Here is a 17095-nt window from a genome sequence, read left to right on the forward strand (position 1 = left end):
AGATTAAAGAGTAGGGGCGAAAGGCTACAGCCTTGTCTTACACCCTTCTTAATACGAGCACTAATGAAGTACAGTCTGAAAAAAAGATATCAAAAATTCAGTCAGATTTTGATAATTTTTCAAAGTGGTGCAAAGACTGGTAAATTACTTTAAATGTTCATAAAAGTAAAATTATGCTCTTCACAAAACGAAAAAATTGTAGTATTCTATAACTACAGTGCTAATGGGTTTTTTGTACAAAGCAGAACCAATGATCAGAAGCCATCCAAAAATACATAAAGACAATATTCCCATGAAACCAGTCATCAATTTCAAGACTGCTCTACATATAAAATAGCAAAGTGTGCACACATATACCTAACTGAACAATTATAACTAAAGAACAACAGATATGCAAAAAATTCCTTGGAATTAGTACAAAAACTAAAAGATACACACATCTCATCAACTGACAAACTTATATCCTTTGATGTGAAAGACATGTACACATCATTCCTATTGCTCACATAACTAATATAATTAAAGAATAACTGATATCTATCTCTGAAACTCCAAACACCACCACAGAAACACTCATACAATTCATAGAAGCAGTCTTCAAGCAAAACTACTTTCAATTTAATAATTCATTCTATTTACAAAATTAAGGCTACCCAATGGGAAACCCAATCTTTTACAGACTAACAAATATCTGAATGAATCATTGCATTAGAATTTATGAAGAAATGATACACAAAAATATAAAATATGACATTGGCACAGATACATGGGCAACTAATATGTCTCATAGATGAACCGTAGGAACATATAAACAATTGACACACCCAGATAAATAACATTCAGTTTAGAAACAGAAGAAACAATAAACTAATTCATCCTCAGATTCACAAAATCTAACAACAGACAAACCTTCAGCATTTTCGGATGGGAGACAGCTACAGACATGATAAAATGCAAGAAATCAAACCACTCATATTCTCAAAAAATGGTAGCCATCACACTTATAGTATACAGACTGTGCATAACACCTCTAAGCAGAAAGAACTCTCAAGGAGAACTAAACATGATCATCAGCACAGCAAAAATCGATGGATACAATAATAAGACAGCACACAAGCTATGCAACATGATGAAAAAGAAAATACAGTCAGAAAACAGCAAAATTAAAAACGACCTAGATATACTAACACATAACAGTAACTCATAATGTACACTCACTTCAGAAATCTCATCCCATAACATAAACACCTAATGGCACACCATCACAACCAGCTTAGTAACATTTTCAGAAAACGTAAAATTTATGTATCTTTAAAGACAAATACCATAATACAAAAGAAATTAAAACTGCAACCAAGGAAAAGTATGAATACAACAGTTCAAGGGCATATGGATCAATGTGTCATAATTGCAACTCTAGAAATTTTAATCTCAGGTACAAAGAACACATAAGGGCATTGAAGAGTGAATGTACCCACTCCTCACTTGCAGAACACCTTATAAAAGAAAACACCACCACACTTGGATAAAAACCGACATGGCATTCCTATGCAAACACAACAAAAGAAAGCGAATGCTCATTCGACAGGAAGAATGTTTCACACAAAAGGCCATAAATGAAAACAAAATTATGTTCAACACCCAAAAGAGCAACAATGCTACAACAATGTTCAGATTGATTCACAGTTTATCCCAAAAACCAAACATGATATAAAAAATAAAAGATAACAATAAATAAAAATTTCACACTAAAACACACAATGCTCCACCACCCTACATTCCCTCCATCCCCACACCAACACCTCACTCTACTCTTGTCCTCTGCAGCCTCCATGATTCCCCAGTCAGCTCCAAAGCATGTGAGCAGGACCATGTGCAGTGTGCTACAGTTTAAGTTATATGCAGAGAAATGTTTATGCAGATGGAAGAAACCTGTACTATGTGCACCTAGTATATATAGAAGAACATGTCGATACATGGAAAGGTATAAAAATGAATGTACATGGGAAAAAAAACATACATTTAAAAATCGATCATTTAAATGAGTTGCAAAAATCACTACAGATCTAGCACTAGAGACCAATGAGGATGCCTAGCATGCACAAATAGGCGAAACATTTTTGGTACACACAAATAAAACATTCAGTTGGTACATGAGCAATAATTAACAGGATCTGTTTATCATCAATTTCTGCATTACATATTACCCTCACTATTGGTGAACGTAGCCTTCTGGAAAGACAACAAATGTCATTCATGTATGGCACAAAGCCACCCCACTTTCTAAGTTTTGTACAACGGTACCAAATATAAACATTTAATGATCAGTGGGTTTTTAATGGAGGTCCAGTAGCCTGGACTTTCATTCTCCTGACCTTAATTTGTTATATTTCTGGCTATGGGAACATTCAAGGGATTGGTGTATTCCACACCCATCAATAACGTCCATGCATCACAGGAGCCTGTGTCCCGTGAATGTGACCAAATCCTTGGGTAGCCAGGCATGTTCATGAGTCTCTGAATCTTTAAGGAGGAGGGATGATGGATGTCTAAGATTGAGTGTCAACAGACAGGTGGATATCATAAGACAGGATGGCCCTTATCTCAGCAAGTACTTGATTCTGTACAAATGCATATACGTTTTCCTATATTTGATCAGTACTATGTCCTGTTAGAAAATGGATAACTTTTGTTCACAAGAATACCCTTTATTTGTAGGATAACCATCTCTCATACTTAACATTATTGTACAAAAATAGAGCAGAAAAAACAAACCAACTAAAGATTTCAGTCACACTTTTCAGTATTGCTTGTTTTCAATATTTCGAATTTTTTTTTCACAACACCACTAACAGAATCCATCAGCTACATAGCTGTATATCAGTAATGAAACTGTTTAGAGTCATGACCACCAACATTAACTCCAGTATGGGCAGTGAATGCTCTATATTACATCTATGAACTTTTTGAATCCCTTTAAAAGCTATCATTTGAATTGTCAGCTTTGCCATTTGACAAATAATTCACACCATACAAAACAGCTCGCAGAGTTCAAGTCAAATGACCTCTTAAAAAAACAATTGGAAGAAACTGCAAAAGAAAACGTTAACCCACAAGAGCGCATTTTGAGCTATTCTATGTTATATTTCCCATTAAATTAAAAAACAATAACTTAAATACACTGAAACAAAACAAGTTATATAGCAGACAGTGCCTTTCTACCACTACAAATAAAACTACTTGTTGCAAGCATGTGGTTCATTCAGATACAACAGATGATGTGAGCATTCTATCTTCCATTGATCCCTTCAAGTATATTCTCTCTCTCTCTCTCTCTCTCTCTCTCTCTCTCTCTCTCTCTCTCTCTCTCTCATCCCCCCTCCCCCTCTCTCCCCCTTCTTCCCCTCCACTCCCCACCACCACCTCTCTCTCTCTCTCTCTCATCCCCCCTCCCCCTCTCTCCCCCTTCTTCCCCTCCACTCCCCACCACCACCTCTCTCTCTCTCTCTCTCTCTCTCTCTCTCTCTCTCTCTCTCTCTATCTATCTATCTATCTATCTATCTCCCAATTAAGCTCATGTTTACAGCAGGGACTCAGAATGTCGTGCTGCAATGCTGTACCTTGCAATGACTCGACTGTCTTATGAATGACAAAGAGTTTTTACTTCAGATAACTTCAGCTAAACATTCTGTCCAAGCCATAAGTATGTCTAACAGATCATGAGGCATGCCGCATGGGGTAGCCGCGCAGTCTAGGGTGCCTTGCCACGGTTCAAGTGGCTCCCCCTATTGGAGGTTCGAGTTCTCCCTCGGCCATGGGTGTGCATGTTGTCTTTAATGTAAGTTAGTTTAAGTTAGATTAAGTAGTGTGTAAGTCTAGGTATAGACGACCTCAGCAGTTTGCTTCCATAGGAACTTACCACAAAATTTCCAAATTTCATGTGGCACACAGTAACATATGCTTCAATGAGATGGCTTAGAACTAGACAGGTAAGAATTTGGACTGTGAAAAACATTTATTGGTGTATTAGGAGGATTAAGAGACAGGAACTTAAAGATTTCCAACATTCCATATAATACCAATATGGTTGATATAGAGTTAAATGATATTTTGATGAGTGAATGCAACACTGTCTGTAGTCAAAAGTAAATGCATTTGACCTCTTAAATAGTAGTTCACTAGAGGTAACTATTGGCAAAATGGCTCTATGCATTCAGAGCAAATATGTAGATTCTTTGATGATTAGATAGTGTTAATTGTTACTGACTTATCACTTTAACACATTGAGGTGCATTAAGCAACCACTATAACTACATCCACACAATCACTCTGCTATTCATAATAAAGTGCCTGGCAGAGGGTTCAATGAATCACCTTCAAGCTGTCTCTCTACTGTTCTACTCTAAAACAGCGCACAGTAGAAATGAGCACTTAAATTTTTCTGTGCGAGCCCTGGTTTCTCTTATTTTATTGTGATGATCATTTCTGCCTATGTAGGTGGGTGCCAGCAGAATGTTTTTGCGATCGGAGGAGAAAACTGGTGATTGAAATTTCATGAGAGGATCTCATCACAAAGAAAAACGCCTTTGTTTTAATGATTGCCACTCCAATTCACATATCATGTCTGTAGGACTATCAGCCCTATTTTGCAATCATACAAAACGAGCTGTGCCTCTTTGAACTTTCTCAATGTCATCCATCAGTCCCATATGATGTGGATCCCACACAGCATGGCAATACTCCAGAAGAGGGTGGACAAGTGTGGTGTGAGCAGTCTCTTTAGTAGACATGTTGCACCTTCTATGTGTTCTGAAAATGAATCACAGTCTTTGGTTTGCTTTACCCACAAGATTATCTATGTGATCATTCCAATTTAGGTTATTTTTTATGGTAATCCCTTAGCATTTAGTTGAATTTACAGCCTTCAGATTTGTGTGACTTATCACATAATCGAAATTTGGTGGATTTCTTTTAGTACTCATGTGAATAACTTCACACTTTTCCTTATTCAGGGTCAATTGCCACTTTTTGCACCATACAGATATCTTATCTAAATCATTTTGCAATTCGTTTTGGCCATATGATGACTTTACAAGATGGTAAATGACAGCATCGTCTCCAAACAGTCTAATAGAGCTACTCAGGTTGTCTCCTATGCCTTTAATATAGATCAGAAACAACAGAGGGCGTACAAGTATAACACAACCTTGGGGAACACTGGATATTACTTCTGTTTTACTCGATGACTTTCTGTCTATTACTATGAACTGTGACCTTACTAACAGGAAATCATGAATCCAGTCGCACAACTGAAGCAACTGAAGCCATAGGCACACAGTTTGGTTAGAAAACATTGTGAGAAATGGTGTCGAAAGGCTGCTGGAAATCTAAAAATATGGAATCGATTTAACATCCCCTGTTGATAACACTCATTACTTCATGAGTATAAAGAGCTAGTTGTGTTTCACAGGAATGATATTTTCTGAATCCAAGCAGATTACTTGTCAATAAATCATTTTCTTTGAGATAATTCATAATGTTCAGACACGGTATATGTTCCAAATCCCTACTGCAAATCGACGTTAGTGATATGGTATTGTAATTCAGTGGATTACTCCTATTTCCCTATTTGGGTACTGGTGTGACTTGAGCAATTGTCCAGTCTATAGGTACAGATCTTCTTGTATCCTGCCTGGATAGGCGGTGCATGAATCTGCTCCTGTGAACTGCTTTTATTTATTTATTTATTTATTTATTTATTATCATCCCAATGATCACATTTGTGATATAGGATTTGTCAGGGTACATTTTAACAACTATATAATATCTTTACAAAATTTGTATCTGTGCTGAATTCATATTAATCTATCTTATGTTTAATACAATATACAACTAATGAGTGTTTTTATAACATAATTTATTATGCACTGATGTAATTTCATTTTTCACATTAACTTAAACATATATTTTATACAGTTGTGCAGAGATATTCACTTATGCTGTAATAGCATTTGTCAAGCATGTGGTTCTTTAGAACAGTTTTAAATTTATCCTCATTTTCCAGCTCTTTGATATGTTTTGGTAGTGCATTAAAAAGTTTGATGCCTTGATTACATACATGTTTCTGGCTTCGGGCCCTTGTTACAGCTTGTATGTGGAGATCTTTACATTGCCGTGTATCATAATTATGGAAGTCTATATTGGTTTTCATTTTGTCCTGATTTCTTTTGATCACCAACAGACATTTCAGAATGTATAATGATGGAATTGTTAAAATTTTCAATGCTTTAAAAAGGGGCCTACAATGTGTTTGAGGTGGGCTGTGGGTCATTATCCGAATAGCACGTTTTTGTAATTTGAAAATCTCATTTAGACAACAATTTGTTTTTCCCCAGAATACTATCCCATAGGATGCAATGGACTGAAAATAGCCAAAATATTCTAATCTGGTACAGCCATTACTACAAACTCTTGAAATTATTCTAAGCACAAAACATGCTGAATTTAGTTTTAGTGCTAAGCTCACCACATGGTCCTTCCAATTAATCTTCTCATCAATGTGCATACCCAGGAATTTTGCACACTGTACTCTTTCAAGTTGTTTGCCCTCCATGGTGGGATTTAGGTCATCCTGTTCACTTATTTTTTTTGCATTCAGTGTTAGCTTGTTAGCACTAAACCATTTTTGTATATCTTGTAGGACATGGTCCACAGTACTGTGCAATGACTGCTTCATATCACTAACTATTAAACTAGTATCATCAGCAAATAACATGATTCTAGCTTTTCTCTAATCATTAATGTAAATGAGGAACAGCAAGGGGCCTAATACACTTCCTTGGGGTACTCCTACTGTGACCTCCCTTGGATCTGATCTTAGTTTAATTTTTTGATTAATATTTGGTGCTGTAATTTCAACCACCTGCATCCTCTTTTCCAGATAAGACTCAAACCACTTTTTTACCAGTCCTCTGATACCTATAGCTTCAAGCTTTTTCAAAAGTATGCTGTGGTCAACAGTGTCAAAGGCTTTTGACAAATCTAGATTTATCCCAACTACACTTTTTCCCTCTTCCAATTTAGTGATTATTTCTTTTGTGTATTCTAGTACAGCTGTTTCAGTACTTCTCCCAGTTTGAAATCCATGCTGATTACTGTTTATCAGATTGTGCATACTAAGATAATGTGTGACTCTATATTTCATTAGTATCTCTAAAACTTTAGAAAAATAGGCCGAGAGTTAAGGACGAGATTAGGAGCAGGAAAAGGTGAAGTACTTCAATACTGTGTATAGGTTAAAGCTCTTTCAGTGGTGTATGAACATATGCAAATTATAATATTACTTAACTTTGCTTACAGATGAGCATGTAGGTGCGAAACCGTTCATGTATCAAAGCTAACAGCTACTAGAAGTTACAAGGCAGATCTGTAGTGGCTCTCCCACTATGAAAATGAAACAATGTTGGTCGGTTGTCTGCTCAGAATCAAATGGGCTGAATCTGGAGTGGCACTCGTAGAACTGCACAGTGCCAGCTAGAGGGTTCTGTCGTCGGAGTCAGTGTTGTAGTACCAACCTAAGAACTTGTACCTACACCATAGTATTGTAGCTATCAATACCACAGATCTTTCTGTGAGTGAGCGGTTGTTTATAACTGCTAAATATGGAGCTATTGTTTCAGCATACTCTGAAAGGAACTTGACTGGTATACAATTTGGAGTGTAGGCCTTGCCTTTATTGACTGATTTAAGTTGCTTTGCTACACTGAGGACATCTACTACTGTGTTTCTCATCTTGGAAGTTGTTCTTGATTCATTTACTCCAACTTCTTTGGTGAAGGAGTTTCAGAAAACTGTGTTTAATAGCTCTGTTTAAGTGGCACTAAATAAAAGGAGTATCCATACAAGATACATTATAATATTTCTTCAGATCAAATTTTTGAACGTATAAGGGCACACTGCAAACTAATGCATCTGAATTTTTTATTCTGTTCTCAATATCAGTTTAGGTATTACATGTCATCCATATTACTCAGTTAACTTTCTAAAAATCATAGCACAGCCCTGTCCAACCACCACCCATGACTAATGCCATCTATTCCTTGGAGGATCAACTGATATCTGCCACCCATTTTGCTCCAGTCTCCAAGCCCACATTGATATGACATTCATGTATATCACTGTTCTTCAACATGGCACCAAACAGTGATGTCCCAAGACTGAATGTGGGACCTCATGGGGATGGATTAGTGTCCTCTATCCACAACCAACTCTTGGCCCATAAAAGCTGAAACAACCACCAAGATTCCATATACAGAGGAGGATGCATGGAGTACCACAACCAAAGCCCTTCATCCCATCATGCCCCTGGCATGAATACTATCAGCTCACCTCCTCCTTATGCTGCTGGTCCAGACCACACCTGACATTATCGGCCTTATGTATCAGTTAAAGAAGACGGGGGTCTAGTGACTCCACTGCACAGTGATACTAGTACTAACAATCCAGTGAGTAAAAATACTGTATGCATATTGCACGACACATTTTGTTTCCTTGAACTGTAACAGGTATGTAAAATAGACACAATACTGGTCAGATCCAACTGCTGTCATTTATGAAGCTTCAAAGTTCACACAGGAATTGTCTTCTGATAATGATCCTATTTTTTTTTGTTAAGATTTCATGCCAGAGATTATTGGATTGTTTTGATTATCTTATAACAATGTCGTTATGCTCATACTTGTTTTGAAAGTTTGAGATCAGGACCTGTTGCAGATCTGTTACACTCACACACATCATTCGTAATGCACACAATGTTTTAATGTATCTACAGAGATATGAACGTAGGTTATACATCCTTATATTTGAAAAGTTTTATGAGCATAGCTTTTGGATTCTTAGAATTCCAATAATGGGTCTAAAAAAAGTTCATATTTTAATGTACATAGTGCAGATACTCACTTGGCTATGCAAGGACAGAAGAGGAACATCTCATGCGCTGCAGCTGAGAATTTTGGGCTGTGTATTAGAGGATGAACAGAGACCACACATAATTCCAGCAAAATACTTCTACCACCTCTTTCCCTTCAAAATCTATTCAGCAGTAGAATGTTTTTCCACATGTAGTTGTGTGTATGAAATTCCAGTCTGTAAGCTGAAGTGGCCTGTGCCAGGTCGGGTGTGGAAGAACTTACACCCAAGTAGACAATAAGCATTAGATTTATTAAATAAAACATAAATCCACTCACTTTTGTCCTGGAGTATTAATTAACAAGAAAACAATTTGTTTATATTCAAAATAACTGCCTCAGTTTACACTTCTGGTAGGCCAAGAAAAAGTTTAGCAGCATGCCTAGAATGGCTACTTCATTGACTATCAGATAAAGTCTATGTCTTAACAACCACAAGATGAGATGACTGTCTCTGACCGCAAACAGAATAACAAGCCAAGATACCAAAGCCTGGGATGCCCGAGCATCGAGAGGCCAAGTTGCAGCGTAGGAAGGACCAGGACTGCTGGCAACTCCAAGTAGCTCTTATGGTGGTGTTCCCAGGTTGGTGAGCAGGCCTCAGCTGCTGCATTTGTGTCAGGTGACAGCTTCAGTACCGACAAGCAGAGGGATTGTACATGAACTATTTCTGGCCATGTGATGGGGCGGAAGCAAATAGGTCCATGCTAGCTGCACCACCTAGGAGCAATTCTGTTGCTGTCGATCAGGGAGTCAAGCGTCCTAAGTTATAGAGGTGGCATTGTGAGTTATACTCCATAACATACCTTGTGTTATTGCTATTGTTGTAAGGGAGCACATTGTATGGGCTCTTATTGTTGTGGCCCCTAGACTATTGTGTGTAGGCAACTTGTGGCACAGTTCTGTTTTGTTGGTGGGCTATATGTCCAGACATAGCATAAGGCTGGCTGTCATATCTGCCGTCTACCCATCCAAGTTGTGCATGTCAAGGTACAGCCTGACAACAATATGAAATATAAACTCTCATTCAGGAAGTAACAAATACTTAATTGCTTGACACAAGAAGTAAACTTATTGGAAGTCAACAGCTTTGGTGAAGTTTTACGTATAACTAGAATCTTCCTTTGAAAAAACAAAAAACTCTCTATTTAATCTGTAACCAACAAAGTAAGAAATGTATTCACTGAAAAACAGTACATAACCAGTCCAGGAATAAGCACATCCCTAATAAGAATAAAACAGCACCTCTCTCTCTCTCTCTCTCTCTCTCTTTCTCTCTCTCACACACACACACACACACACACACACACACACACACACACACACACACACACACACACACACAACACAAATGCAATTGTGACATAACATTACACAACACTGCACAAGGATAATAATCAATGTCATACAAGGTTCAGATGAGAGAACCACAGGCTGCTGGACAGTTGTATAATACCTGCCTTCAGCACGGCATCAAATTCTGCCTCTGCAGTGGCTAAGCAGTCAGCAGATAGACATCTGGGTCTACATGAGACAGGTGGTCCATCATCAGATTTAAAATGGTGTACTGTGTTGTGACATACCTCTTTAGGTGACCCGTGCAGCCACATGAGGGCCAGAAATTGTTGCAGTAGGCCCACAATAATCTTGGTTGTGGGCAATGCAGCACTACATCAGAAACCTGCAGCTGTGAGGCCAGTGATACTGTTTATGATTCGTATGTTTGCCATGTCTGGTAGGAGCAGGTAGTATACTAAGAATTGGCTCCAGTGATGTGCTCTGCTACATCCACAGTTGTGAAGTCCCACACAAAGATGCAACACTGCCCCAGATCTAATTTCATTCACTGCAAGCATCTGTATAGAAGAGTTGTTCACTGCAGTCAGGCAGAACAATGTTAGTGGTCAACAACTGTGTAATAAAGTTCAAGGAAATATGCATAAATCAGACCCACTGTCCACTGTCAGGCAGAACAATGTTAGTGGTCAACAACTGTGTAATAAAGTTGAAGAAAATATGCATAAATCAGACCCACTGTCCACTGCATATTTCTGGCCTGACTTCCTTATAAACAGATGCTGCAATCATGCTCAGCATTTGGGTGATACAGCTATGTCCGATTGTTGCTGGCATTTGGGTGGGTGCAAAGTGAGATGCATTTGTGCACCTGATACCTAAATCTATAATGATACCAACAGATGGAATGTTGACCTGCCCCAAAAGTTCAAGAGGTTGTGGAAGAGCGGATTCTTGACCTCCTGCAGCAGCAGTTTCTGTTGTACTTATGATCACACTGAGATAACTGTTCACTGATATATTTGGTGAGCACATTAACATTGGCTGCAAGATTGTCATCATCTGTGTGTGTTATCATCATTGACAATATGCTGCTATGTGATTCTGTCACCGAACTTATTGGGACAGATGTCATTGCATCTATTATCTTGTCAGCCAAGTCAGTCACTGCATCCAAGGGCATATTGTAATTGCTTTTACTTGCAGTGGTAGGTGGCTACTCCGTAATGCACATAGCAAATAATTGGGGAAGGTGCTGGTGTCAACCTCGCTTCTCAAGTGTCTCAGATACAGGGATGGCTTCCAGTTGCCAATATCTTCCTGAGTCATAACTTGCCTAATGCACCCTTCTTTGGGTAGAGAGACTCCATGGATCAATTCCATCTTCAGTTTCTCACAAGAGTTTGTTGTAGGTAGCATGATTATCACGTCTTAAATTTCAGCAGCGTACGGATGGTCTAGTTGAGTCACCACCATTGCAAACATTGTAGAATACATTGTGATCACTGCAAATGGAAATTGATCTCCACTTGTTGAAACCACAGTATAGGTTTTTGCGGCCTTTTGTGACCTGATGGTTTGTAAATGCTCAGCAGGTCTGGAAATTGATGGTTCTATTATAGTTGATATATCAGTTATGGCACAAAGCTTGGTTTACAAGTAGAGATTCAGTTCTTCCTGTGCTGTAGTGCAGGCTAGATCATGTCGGGGTCACTACTTCTTAGCTGGTTGCCATGTCTGCTGCCTGATCATCCAAATCAAGATCTCACCTGGCTGGTATACTAAATATAAGTCCTTGTATAGGAATGAACAAATACTTTATAGCTTGAACAGGAAGTGATGTTGCTGGGAGTCAACAGTTTCAGAGAAGTTTTACATTCAAGTTGAATCATCTCTCTAGAAACATAAATAACTCTCTGTTTAGTGTGTAACAATAAAGTAAGACACGTAATCTCTGAAACACAATAGTTAACCAGTCTAACAATAAACAAATTCTTAATAAGAATAAAACAATGCCTCTGGCAGCTGGTGCAAAAAATGTTTTGACAGCCATGACGTAAATACACCCACACACATATGCAACACAACATGAAACAACACTGCACAAGGAGGACCACAATCACTATCACTACAAGTATGTTCAAATAATTATTTGTAACATGACAAGTCTTTTCACAAAGTACCTTCAGAGACACTTTATAAAAATAATAAGTGAATGCAATTTCTATTTTGCAAAACAAAATTCATGTTATAATACAACTAGTACAATATTACCAATAATAAAACCAGATAAAAACTGAACATGAAAGAACAGTTTTACAATATGTAGGCTTCTGTTAAGCCATAAGTTCTTTTTTATGTTGTGCATCCTTAATAATGAATAAGTTAAGTTGTTCTTCATTTCATATGCATAATTTTATTTGTTTCTTTCATTGTCTATTTATGCAAAGGTAATACATTACTTGACTGACTTAACAATGCTCAATTTATTTGCTTCAAATCTTACTGAAGAAACATCTGTTTGAAACTTTCTGCAGATTAAAACAGCATGTCAGATGGGGACTCAAACTTGCGAGCTTTGCCTTCTGTGCTTTCTGGTAATATCTGTGCATATGGTTACTAGACTTGCAACATGCCAGTGTAGTGTTATCGTTGTGATGATAATGGCTTGTAGTACGGGATCGTTTGTCTTAAGATAGTCAAGTCATCTGAAATTATCTGGTCACTTAGGAGATAAACAGTCCCTTACCATATAAAAATTCAAACCAAACAATATATTTGCAGTAGTAATACTTTAAGAAAAGTAAGTAATGTGAAGCAGTCTTGACTTGAAGTGGTGTAGTTGCCACTTCTGTAGTGAACAATATGAGGAACTATGGAGATCCTCAGTCAAGTGAGGTTACTCATCAAGCAAATTATGAGTGAATATGCGGATCACATGGACTTTAAACTATGCTAATGAAACAAATTAGTGGGTATCTGAGGTCAACAAAAGAACATTAGGCACAGTGATAATGTACCCACTAAAAGATGATACTGTGACACATCCACAACAATTTTAGATACACCAGAAATTATGACACAGACTGCCAATGGTATCCTCTACTGTGGCACATAAAACATCAGTACAAAGGAAATGATGAGGTCATGAGACATGGAGCACAAGGTCAGATAGGTCATGGAAACCAGCAATATCCCTGTCTAAGGAACCATTTTGAATTCTCCTTGATCAATTTGGGAAAACCTAACTGATTTGCATGAATTGCTGTGGTCACTCTAGAGAGTCTTGTACTGGTATTCTAAGCTCTCCAGAATAAAATTCAGCCATTAGCTGGAAATATATTTTTATTATGATTTACCAGTTTTGACAAATTAATTTGTCATCTCCATAAGCTTAGTAATTTTTACCAGATGTTAATATCTTCTTCATAGTAGTGCAATGCCATGGGATGTCCAGAAATGTTCATATTGTATGTGATTATTGTAAACCCAGATTGCCAATTTACAGTAACTGAATCTCATTTATGTACCTGTTATGCTAGCAGCAAGATTCTAAGTATTTACCTGAGTATTTACCTGCTACAGAGTAGTCTGCATAGCTTCCCTATGATGATAGTTTTAATGGATCCCTAGGATCACTTAATTGTTGGGTGTCAGAGTCCAATGTATTTAAGACTTTTAGTTCTATATATAAAGTAAAGAAAAGGCAACCACTCACCTGTAGCAAACTGATATGTGAAACATAGAATCACACAAAGAAAACAGTATCCACACTAGCTTTTGAACTCTTATTCTTCCACTAGCAAAAGTATACACAATCACAAAATGACCAGACAGACACCCAAACACACACTCCTGCTGCTGTAGCAAGATTGACTACTGTTTATCAATTATTGAGAACAGTTAACTACAGAAATGGAGGTGGAGAGGAGGTAGAGAAGAATGCATGAGGCAAGGAGGGGCTAGTGGGATAGTGTTAGGCAGGTCTTTTGACAGATGATTCAACAGCTGTACAATAAAATGAAATGAGTTCAAATGGTAGAGCGTATAAGATTCAGAATGAAGGAGAGGGGGGCGGAAAGGAAGAGGAGGAAAGGATAGGAAGATGGAGAGGAAGAGTGAGCCAGGGAGGCAAGAGAGAAAGGGAGGGGGATGGGCAAGGAGGAGGAAAAGAAGAAAAGAAGGGAGAGAGAGGTGTGAGGGAGGGGGGGGGGGGGGGGGAACAAAATTGAAACTTTTGCTACAATTAAGAGTGTAAGGAGACAACCATGGTCTAAGGGTGGTGTCTTTTACTATAAATCAAAAGGCCCTGGTCCCAGGTTTGGTTCCAGCCACTGCTTACATACTGAATAAAAATTATCAGGAACACCAGCCAAAGACTTCCAGTATAAGGAGGCAGCTTTGTTCTAACACCAGCCTAGTCAAAGAAGGTGGAAGAGTGTCCAGAGTTTCAGTGGCAAGATTCCCGATTAGTTCCCACTTTGGATCTCCAGGAGAGGACTGACAAGGAGGAGGTAACCAAACCAAAAAGACTGAATCACCAATGAAAGTGCAACATTCTATGAGTCAGAGAGTGGAATCTCAGTAGTCCAATCATATTTAGGAAGATAATATGTGAAATCTCAGTTTTCTAGCTATGGTAAGGAAGCTAAAAAATCTGAAAAGGGAAACGCAAAAACTTAGTCTCGATAAAATGGAAGTCAGTGAAGTAAAATGGAAATAATATAGGGACTTCTGGCCAGATGAAAAAAAAAATATATATATATATATATCTAAAAAGAAAGATGATGAAACTTACCAGACAAAAGCGCTGGCAGGTCTCTCTATTATATTCATATATATATATATATATATATATATATATATATATATATATATATATATATCAACAGCAGCAGAAAAGGGTACAATGGGAGTAGCATTCTTTATGGATAGCAATATAGGGCAAAGAGTGCATTACTGTGGACAAGTTCAGTGATTGGGTTATTCACATCAGAATTGACAGGAAGCCATTGCCAACAAAAATAGTTGAGGGATACATGCCAATGTCATATGTAGAAGATAAAAAAGATGTGGATAATGAACAAGTAATTCAGCATGTAAAGGAAAATGATAACGAAATAGTCATGGGGGACTGGTAGGTGATGGAATGTAAAACAGAGCTATGGGAGAATATAGTTTTGATAGTAGGAATGAGGGACTAGGAACACTGATTGAATACTGGAATAAGGTTCAGCTAGTAATAAGGAATACAGTGTTCAAAAACCACAAGAGGAGGAGGTATTCTTGGAAAAGACATAGAGATATGGGTCAATTCTGGCTGGATTACATCATGGTCAGACAGAGATTTCAAAATCATCTGTTGGATTGAAGGTATACTAATTAGAGATATAGACTCAAATCAAAACTCAGCAATGATGAAGAGTAGACTGAAGTTTAAAAGAATCATCTGGAAGAATCAGTATGGAAAGAAGTGGGATACTGCAGTGTGATAGTGAAGAAAAAAAGAGTCTGAGATCTAATATGAAAGACAAGTCTCAAAGGACACTGATTAGCAAGAGCTGAAATTATAAATGCATTAACCTCTAATTGCAAGGATGGTCTTCATTTTCTTTCTCGCATTATCAATTTCAGGACTATCAGCCCCATCTTTAAATGCAACTCGTACATACAGCCAATCAATGTTAGGTATAATTTCCTCAGAATTACCAATCATAAATATGTGCAATATCCAGTGTCCACAACACCATCCAGAAAATAACTAAACAGCAAATGACATTCTTTTTTACAATTCCCATTTCCCGGCATGGATTGTGTATATTTAAGCTTTCTATCATGATGGAAGGTGGGAATGCAGTCATGAAATGAGTCAAAATTGTAAATGAATTAGCCTCTGGCTGCAAGGATGATCTTCAATTTCTTTATGAAATTATCAGTTTTGGGACTACCAGCCATATCTTCAAATGCACCTTGCATATATAAATCTAATTTCCTTGGGATCAAAGCTTGCCATCATCACCAGTCAGTAATACATGCAAAAACCTGTGTCAACAACACCAAACAGAAAATGACACTTTCAACATTAAATATTAATAAACATTGACACACATGTTAAAAAATCTCTACAAGCTATCTGAGACAAGGCACATATTTTCAATCACAACAACCTCTGAGAGAAATGTATGGTACCTGTCATATGTGTGTAACAACTTATTTATGTTCTGAGGGGCCATTCTGAAAATTTTGTCAAACACATGTGAGCACCTGTGTGTGTGTGTGTGTGTGTGTGTGTGTGTGTGTTTTTGCACATACACAGATCACACTATGAGATTACACTCTTCTTGTATTTTACTTTTTCAGAAAGAAGGATAGCCTCTTCACAAGGTGAGCCAGTGTTTTGGACTGAAGAAGGGCGTTACCTGGCAGCATGTGAGTAGAAGTTCTTTTATTTAATGTGAAGTTTGGTTATAATGACTGTGATGTACATAACCATTACACACTAGCTAGTGAGCTAGCTATGTATTCTGCCTTCCCTGTTTTCTAATCCCTACCACCAATAATTAACAATAATTAAAATATATTCCACACCTACTCTGAAGAATTACACTTAAGGAACATAACTCATATCTTAACATGGTAAGATACCAATACAATGAGTGATACAACTGCACAATTTGGTGCTTTAACAATCCCAATACCATACAACACTTTCCTTGTTACGTATTTCACAGCAGTGATAGAATTAGTCATAACACAAGAATCTGTATAAGCATAGTGTGAGTTGTTCATGCATTTGTACAGAGATGGCACTGATATCAAAAAATATATGTTTT

The 17095-nt window shown here is 37.6% G+C and overlaps 1 protein-coding gene across 1 annotated transcript in view; it reads left to right on the top strand.

Annotated features, from left to right (window-relative positions):
- LOC124788628 overlaps nt 1–17095 on the top strand; it is a 495884-nt gene that overhangs the window by 419203 nt on the left and 59586 nt on the right. Inside the window, exon 15 of the mRNA XM_047255898.1 lies at nt 16623–16691. Coding sequence (XP_047111854.1) covers nt 16623–16691 — 69 coding nt within the window. The remainder of the gene's footprint in view (nt 1–16622; nt 16692–17095) is intronic.

The sequence above is a fragment of the Schistocerca piceifrons genome, chromosome 3 (assembly GCF_021461385.2).
Source record: "Schistocerca piceifrons isolate TAMUIC-IGC-003096 chromosome 3, iqSchPice1.1, whole genome shotgun sequence".
NCBI classification, from domain to species: domain Eukaryota; kingdom Metazoa; phylum Arthropoda; class Insecta; order Orthoptera; family Acrididae; genus Schistocerca; species Schistocerca piceifrons.